We start from the raw sequence: 8,576 nt of genomic DNA, 5'->3' as shown, positions 1-8,576 counted from the left end.
TAAGTTCCGCTCTGCGTGTGCCCCAGAGCCATGCCTTTCACCCCCGGAGTCGAGTTTTATTATTCAAGCAAACAGCTCCTGGCGAGAGGAGCCGTCCAGTCCATCCAGCCCACCCAGCCCACCTGGTGGCTGAGAGAAACCAGGGCATCGGCTTCAACGGCACGGCTGGGCACCTGCACGTACTTGAACTGGGGGAGAAATAGACACAAGCAGATTCTTCAAGTAGAAAACGTGTTATCCGGTTAATTTGCTTCTCAAAGAAAAACAGAAGGCCGATAAGAGCTTTAAAACAGTCAACCGCGCACAAAGAGACATTCTGAGCAGATTTGCATGCCCAGTGCCTGATGTGGGCGATAAGCCGGTTTGCTCTTCTGCGGAAGAGCCTATCGGCCTGGTCCCTCTGCTGCTCTCGTTTGCAAGGGGAGACGGGAGGGAGTCCGTGGCCAGCACCTGACAGGAGAGGAGCATGTTTCGGACGCTGTGGCTGTTCTGCTTTCTCCCTGGACCTCTCGCAGGTACGGTCTCCCTCTGAAAGACGTGAGGGGTCTCGGCCATGACTGGCAAGATCTTCGGTCAGGTGTGGCTATGCAACTGTGCTGATCGTTGTAACACCTTCGGGAGCTGATATCAGAATTGGAAGGGATGTGCATGTTTTTTTCCCTAGGGATTCTACATCCCTTATGATAATGTAAAAATAGCAAAAATCCTTAAAAGCATGTTGTTTTGTGCATACTTGCTAGCTTTGCTACATGGTTTTATGTGATATTTTCTCAAGATATTACTTCATGAAGTGTTTCGGTTGCCTCAAAAAGGCAAGATAAATTTAAAATCCAATCGTAGTAACATGGTATCGGGCATAGTGCAGGTCTGGCTGGGTCTGATTTGTGGGTGCCCAGAGTCTCGTTGGGCCTCAATGGAGTCTGGTAAATTATGGGTGTCCAGAGGTGGTGCGTTAACTATGTTGGTACCCAGTGTTCAGGTGTGTCTGAATCAGGAGTGCTCAGTGTTTTAAGTTTTATACCTGCTTCAGTGATTCACCAGGGTAGCTTCAACCCTAAGCAGCGATTCCTGCAGGACAGGCTTGAAGGGGATTTTCCGGGCCTGTCTGCGGTGTGAGCTCCAGAGTGCCCTACAGCACGGGCCCTCTCTATTTCACTTCTCAACTGTTTCGTGAGACTCCACCCCCCCGCTGGGAGGGCACCCTGCTCTGCCCTCTGTGTGCTGGAGGTCAAGTCTGAAGTCATATCTGCTCTGGAGCTCCAGCTGATCGATGAGTTCTTGAGCGAGATCCCAGAGAGATCTACAGAGCCCTGAGCCGCAACATCCGGAGTCTTGAAAAAGCCCTCGCATGAGACTGTGTTTTGTTTGTGCTCTAGATTTCTCTGTATTTTACTCCTTTTTCTTCATGTTTTGGATTTGTTCCGGGTTTTTCTTTGCTTAGTTGTTAGCCAGTCTAGGGCAGGGAGCTAGCCTGGCCTCCAGAAGGCTTTCCTCCTGTTGAATCTGTTGTGTTTTTGGGTTTACAGCTAGTGCCTTTTTGATTTTCTTACTGATAGGGTCCCTCGCGTTTCTGCGCGACTAGTTATCCAAGGTTACCCAACTAACCTTGTACCGGAAATTGTTCAATGAACTACTACTCTGTCTTTTTTAAAGGCACAAGCGCTGTTTTCTGTGCTGTGATTGTTCTTGTGGCTGATCAGCAGCCCCACGGGACACTCTCAGCTTGGGGGAGGGAGTCCAGCCGGGGGCGCAAGGCAACTCCTGGAGGATGTGCAGGTGGTCTGTAGCCTGAAGGACTGTGACTGTGACGGAAGCCTGACCCTGACCTTTAACCCCAACAGGCACCGGGGCCTCACAATGCCCCGACTTCCTCTCCGTGGCCCCACCCGCCCTGGAGGTGAGAATGCTGGGGTTCGCGGCTGAGGGCGGCCCCTGCGGGCGCCCCCTCAACATGACGGCACCAGGGGGGCTCGGGGCGTACCCCTGGGACCCCCGGCTCCCCAGCGTGCTGATCGTGCATGGCCGGCGGCCCCCCCAGGTGCGGCCCCAGTGGGTGGGCCAGCTGGCCCGAGAGCTGTTCTCCACCCAGCGGCTCAACGTCCTGGCTGTGGACTGGCTGTCCCCTCGCGGGCGCGGCCTGGTGCCCACCGCCAGGCAGGCGGGCAGGAAGCTGGCCTGTCTGATCCGGGCGCTGCTGGTGAGTCGGGGCTCTGTGTTCGCGGGGGGCCGTGTGGGAGGGCAGGCGAGCAGGGCCTGGCCACGTCTCGATCAGCACCTGCAGGGGAACCTGGACCTGCAATCAAGCAGTGTTTTGGAAGCCTCTTCATCTTATTTTAAAGGCCTGACATTTTAAAGGAATGTGTACACGTGCCTTAGATCAGTCACTAGGAATAGTCACTCGGAAGGGTCACGTCCTTAATTCCAGGAAAGAAGAGACAGTTTTCAGCACAGGGCTGACGGGAGTCTTGTTTGGCTTCGACAATTTTCCGGCTCTGCCTGGGAGACGTGGGAGGCGGGTGCGTCTCAGGGGCAGGGCTGGCTGATGGTGGGTCTCTTCTCCAGGCCCGTGGTTCCTCAGCTGAGACGATCCATCTGATCGGCTTCGGAGTCGGCGCTCACATCGCAGGGAATGCTGGGGCTGCCCTGCGCGGCTGTCTGGGGAGGATTACGGGTAAGGACAGAGCCTCCCGGACACACCGGAGAGGAGATCGGATCCAAAATTGGTTTGCAGGGGTGGAGCCACGGGCCCAGACCCACCCTGATTGGTCCCAGACCTACCCATACAGACCAAAGAAATTGAAGATTTTATTTCTCTTGTTTGCATTACATGATTTGCTTTTTAATGTTACTTGTTTGCTTTTTTCATCGTTTGTGATTTGCGATTGGCTCACTGTATCTTTTGTGACCAATAAGAAAGTGATGTAAATGTAGGGGGCGGTGCATGCGTAGCCGTAGCCTAATTGGCTGTTGTTGTCGTCAGACGCTTTAGAGCTCTCTAGCGCCGGGTTTTTAGTTTATTAGCCAACTTAATAATTTAATACCTTCGCAGTTTTTATTCTTATGGCGCCTCACTCTATATTATCCTTGTTGGGATCCATTTACTCCAACCTCAGTCAAACCACAGCAGTGCACTTGCATTCACCCACCAGAAAGAGCTGTCTCCCCTTTCTTCCAAATGCAAAGAACAATTACTTCTTCTAGGAAAAGCGGGGAGAATTCCCTGATCCAAGAGGATCATCAGACACTGCTCCCAGACAGGAGCTCCAAATGTCTGTCAGGTTTTAGTGGCCTGCATGATGAATTTAGGAACAAAATGCGATTGTTTACGCAGGAAATGCGTGTGTATGTGTGCGAGAGAGCAGTGAACGAGAGATCTGCAGGGTAGGAAATTGACCTGCCTGCTTTTGGTTTTATTCCCAGGACTGGACCCATTCGGACCCGAGTTCACAGAGGCTGGCCCCAGCGTCGGGCTGGACTGGTCCGACGCTCAGTTCGTGGACGTTATTCACGCCAACTTCAGACGTGAGTCCCTTGCTCTCGGAGAAACAGCCTGAGGAAGAAACGTGTCTTTACACAGCACAACATGCCATGTGGTGGAAGGGGCTCGCTGACCAGCTGACGTGTACAAACGAGCCAGGAGGACAGGGAGACTTTCCTCGGTGGGGCCCTGCAGCCATCTCTTCACTGGCGCTGAAGAGGCAGGGGAGAGAGGGAAACACAGAAGAGCAGAAATAGTTCTGTTCAGAAAGAGCACACCTCCCAGCCCTTCCTTTAACGGGGAAACAGCAGCCCCGGCTCTGCGATTTATATCACAATACAGTTCTCAGAACGACGAGGAGCATCACAGCCGCCCCCACACGCACAAGCCTCTCTCAAGTCACAGCACTCCTATGTGGGAGACGGTACAGGGAACCCAGTTCAAATACAAACATTCATAAGAAGTCTTTTGTCCCTACTGCAATGTGCTCAGTGAAGCTGTGTAAATGTCCCACCACTTCCTGTTTATTTGTGTATCACATACTGTTGTGGTGATTTCATATGATTTTATGCGACTCTTGCGTGTTGCTTGCGTGTTTTGTGCTTCCTTGGGGGAAGCCAAAGTCGGATTTCCACAGTAGTGGAGAATAAAGTGTCTGTCTCCCCGCCTGTCACAGCAGGAGCCAGAGGAAGACAGCCGTGTGCTGGCGGAGCTGCTCCAGTCCGCTCACGCCTGCTGCCCTTTGTTTTCCAGCCAACGAGCCGGTGGCGGCCCTGGGCTCCGCACGGCCCCTGGGCCACGTGGACTTCTACATCGGCAAGGGCCACCAGCTGCCCGGCTGCCCCCCCGGCCTCCTGGACCGTGAGTGTTTCCGTCACCCGGGAGACTGGGAGCCCCGAAATCTGAGCTCCGGGGCCTGTGTTCAGCCCCTCCCCACCCCAGCTCCGGGGGTCGTGCAGGACTCGCACCTGCGCCCCTCCCTGCCCACTTCGTCCACGTTTGTCCAGCACTCTGTACAGCGACCGCCCCGAGACAGCGGGTGCGCGGCGGGGCCCTCCGCTCCTGGCCAGGCGGTCCAGGGGAGCTGGGTCAGGCCTGTGCTGTGTCTCGTTTCAGGGGAGAGGTACGTGCTGTGCAGCCACTGGAGGGCTCACCAGATCTTCACCAGCTCCATCCGCTCCCACTGCCCTCTCTTCGCCTTCCCCTGCCTCTCGCGCCACGGCTTCGAGAGAGGCCAGTGCACACACTGCCACACGGCGGGCCTGCACGCCTGCCCACAGCTGGGTGAGAGAGACAGCACCGACGCCGAGAGGACTGACCACTGACACACCGCGACAGGGAGAAACTCTGCTCCTGACACACAGAGACAGGGAGAACCTCAGCTCCTGACACACCGCGACAGGGAGAACCTCAGCTCCTGACACACCGCGACAGGGAGAACCTCAGCTCCTGACACACCGCGACAGGGAGAACCTCAGCTCCTGACACACAGAGACAGGGAGAACCTCTGCTCCTGACACACCGCGACAGGGAGAACCTCAGCTCCTGACACACCGCGACAGGGAGAACCTCAGCTCCTGACACACCGCGACAGGGAGAACCTCAGCTCCTGACACACCGCGACAGGGAGAACCTCAGCTCCTGACACACCGCGACAGGGAGAACCTCAGCTCCTGACACACCGCGACAGGGAGAACCTCAGCTCCTGACACACCGCGACAGGGAGAACCTCAGCTCCTGACACACAGAGACAGGGAGAACCTCAGCTCCTGACACACAGAGACAGGGAGAACCTCTGCTCCTGACACACCGAGACAGGGAGAACCTCAGCTCCTGACACACCGCGACAGGGAGAACCTCAGCTCCTGACACACCGCGACAGGGAGAAACTCTGCTCCTGACACACCGAGACAGGGAGAACCTCAGCTCCTGACACACCGAGACAGGGAGAAACTCTGCTCCTGACACTGAAACTGTGCCACACTGACACCAACATACTGACACGGACACACTGAAACATCATGACACTGAGACCAAGGTATCTGACACTGAATCCTTGATATCATGAGACTGTTTCACAGTTCCTCAGTACCACTCCATCAGTGTTTTGCTTGATAATGTCCTGACTTCCTGCGATAGAAGGAATGACACTAATGCTTCCTGTCCCCCCTCTGTCAGGCTACAACACCAGCTGGGTCGCAGCTGAGCGCCCGGTCCCGTTTCAGCAGCTCACCGCGCTATTGGACGTCACCTCTGCCCCGCCTTTCTGTGGTGAGCCACACCCTCCCAGCCCATCAACAGGGCAGAGTAATTGATAACCGATCACAAGGATCAGGCTACTTCAGACACACGGTACAAGATCAAATACATATTTAAACACAACAACTGGAAAGCTGCTCGTTTTAGGACACATCCAAGGGTTCGGGTCCTGTAGTCAGCACTCTTTTAATAAGGGTCCCCAGAAATGAGACACAACAGCAGATTTAAGGTACCTAACAATCTGTGTTCTTTATTTAACAGCAGGCACAAAATCAAACCCATTGGAACTGCAAACAAAAGCACACAGTAGATCTTCTTCGACTGAGCTACTGACTAAACCCCTAACTGTCCCTAACTAGGCCTTTACAGGGTTGCTGGACCACACAAGGTCCACTCTCCTCTCTTGCTTCTCCTCTTCTGCCCTTTGAAACCTTCTCCTTCCTGGGTTTTAAACTGTCACCTGACCAACTGGCGTGTAGCAACAGGTCAGGTGACTGAGGTTATCGGGGTCGACCCCTCCCCCCACACACACATACAGCTTTCTGGGAAACGTAGTTCAGGCCAGAGCTGCCGTCTTTCCTGGACCTGCCATCCCTTCAGTTTATACTTGATTGTAGTACAGTGTAGTGTAAGTCGGAGGAAGGATATCCAGCATGGTGGGATGTCCAGGAGAGAGAACTGACATGGGGCAAGATTTGCCATGCAACACTCTAGAGTGTGAAAGAATGGGTGGGTTAGTTATAGACTGGTGGTGGGGCGGCATGGTCTACTGATCCGATGACACTCTGCTCGAGTGATGTCAGCTGACGCCTTTTGAGGACTGACACTCCAGCTCTCTCTCCCTCTGTCCTAGTCACCCCTTTCCTGCTGGAGTTCCAGGTCGGGGGCGTCACGCCACTGAGAGCGTACCTCTTCATCCAGCTGAGGGGCGGGGGCGTGGAGACCTCATCCCTGCTGCTCTCGGGGTGAGTGATCAATGAAAACCAGAGGGAGCCTGCGCCGTTTCCAGGCGGCCACCGGAGCCAGTGAGCTGGAGCTGGGCGCCCCGAGTTAAAGCCATGTGGCGGGCAGACGCGAGGTCAGGGGTCAGGTCACTCGAAAAACAAGATGTAGCCCAAGTAGCCGACCAGTGTCCTCTCTAATTCTTACACACTGAGCACACTGGGGTGTCTCGAGATTTAAGGCTTTGATCAAATTGAAGCTAGTGAAAATTCTGAGAGTGTTTGACGATTGTATGACAAGAAGGCTCTCAATAATGCACAATAAAATGGCCGTCTTGTTCCCGTGTGGCTTGCCTCCAGCTCAGCTCCAGTAAGGTTCCAGCCGGGGAAGGTGTACAGGTTCATGGTGTCGGCGAACCGCGACGGCGACTTCAGCCACCTGCTGCTGGAGTTCTACACCCGCCGCAATCTGTACCTGGAGTGGAGGAAGAGGATCGTCCATCTTAGCCAGCTGCTGCTCACCAGGCTGCCTCGGGACAGGGGGTAAGGGCACACAGTGAGGCCGAGACCAGTCCTGACTCTCCACAGAGACACAGTGAGGCCGAGACCAGTCCTGACTCTCCACAGAGACACAGTGAGGCCGTGATCAGTCCTGACTCTCCACAGAGACATAGTGAGGCCGTGATCAGTCCTGACACTCCACAGAGACACAGTGAGGCCGTGATCAGTCCTGACTCTCCACAGAGACATAGTGAGGCCGTGATCAGTCCTGACACTCCACAGAGACACAGTGAGGCCGAGACCAGTCCTGACTCTCCACAGAGACACAGTGAGGCCGTGATCAGTCCTGACACTCCACAGAGACACAGTGAGGCCGTGATCAGTCCTGGTCAGCCACACCCACTGCCACCATCAGCACTGATGATCTGAGATTTAACTCTTTGAAGACTAAAACACTCATATCCAGGATGCCCGATGTCATATCTGATGTGTCAGTGGCAGAGAGGCTGCTGCCTGGTCAGCGGTCAGTAGCCACTGCTGTAGTCAATCCGGTCTCTCCCGCAGGGTCTCCTACTTCGCCTACGACGTGAGGGCAGCAGAGGGGCACACGGTGGAGGTGCGGCTCACCAAGGAGGTGGCAACGGAAGAGGAACAAAAAGAGGAGGAAGAGCAGTGAGGGCCTGTAGTGCGCAGACCTTTGGACATTCTGTAATTTGGGACACGTCTGGGCTTCAATATATAGAATCTACAGTACTTTAAAAAGCTCATATCTGCCTTCATCGCTAACATGGCAATTTAGAACTTGGAAAGGCATTTCTTAATGATTGATTACTTACATTATTCATTACATTATTAAACCTGTACATGAGAACTGTCTATATTTACTTATGAATAAGTTAATGACATTCAGTGCATACTTTGTTTATAGGATCCATGGACAAAATAAATCTCATGTGTAATTTCACATTAGACTGTTGTCCCTTCTTTCATATGATGATGTGCTTCTTGTTAATGATGACAATAAACTCTCCTGAACGATTCCCACACTTAAAGCAGCTAAAAAGGGAAAAGGGAAGGGGGGAGATGTTAATTGGCCACTTCAACAGCCTCCCAGGAGCCCGCAGGCTTGCAGTGATGTCACTGAGAGATGTGCAGCTCCTCCAATCGACACTAACTCTCCTGTCAGATGCTGTGGGACCTGCGGCAAGTCAAAGGGTGAATTTCTTGATGGGTAGTTGGCTCAGAGGAGCATGTGTGGGAGTAGGTGTGGTCGTTGCTGTAAGCTGAAACACCTATTCTTCCATTCTCTAACCGCTTTAACAATATAGGGGAGCAGGAGTCTGTCCCAGCAGGCAACAAGTACAAGGAAGGCTGAAACCTCAAGACATAATTAATGT

At 53.8% G+C, this 8,576-nt stretch overlaps 1 protein-coding gene across 1 annotated transcript; it reads left to right on the top strand.

Moving 5' to 3' along the window:
• The first annotated feature begins 210 nt into the window (after positions 1-210).
• LOC107075635 (lipase member H-like) lies at positions 211-8,106 on the top strand. Its single transcript, XM_015337418.2, has 10 exons — positions 211-515; positions 1,842-2,197; positions 2,563-2,671; positions 3,421-3,522; positions 4,232-4,339; positions 4,595-4,762; positions 5,657-5,749; positions 6,591-6,702; positions 7,039-7,221; positions 7,744-8,106. Exons 1-10 carry the CDS (start codon positions 467-469, stop codon positions 7,853-7,855), a joined length of 1,392 nt encoding a protein of 463 aa, XP_015192904.2. The 5' UTR covers positions 211-466; the 3' UTR covers positions 7,856-8,106.
• The last annotated feature ends 470 nt before the right edge of the window (positions 8,107-8,576 follow it).

Source organism: Lepisosteus oculatus, chromosome 23, assembly GCF_040954835.1.
Source record: "Lepisosteus oculatus isolate fLepOcu1 chromosome 23, fLepOcu1.hap2, whole genome shotgun sequence".
Taxonomy (NCBI): Eukaryota; Metazoa; Chordata; class Actinopteri; order Semionotiformes; family Lepisosteidae; genus Lepisosteus; species Lepisosteus oculatus.
Note: the sequence above shows the minus strand (reverse complement) of the source record. Positions and strands in the feature narration are given on the sequence as shown.

What these genes read in the sequence shown, in the direction of transcription:
- LOC107075635 (XM_015337418.2), top strand. Translation starts at nt 467, where the DNA reads ATGTTTCGGACGCTGTGGCTGTTCTGCTTTCTCCCTGGACCTCTCGCA. An exon ending in TCTCCCTGGACCTCTCGCAG is followed by an intron (nt 516 to 1,841) that starts GTACGGTCTCCC and finishes TAACCCCAACAG; the next exon opens with GCACCGGGGCCTCACAATGC. An exon ending in CTGTCTGGGGAGGATTACGG is followed by an intron (nt 2,672 to 3,420) that starts GTAAGGACAGAG and finishes TTTTATTCCCAG; the next exon opens with GACTGGACCCATTCGGACCC.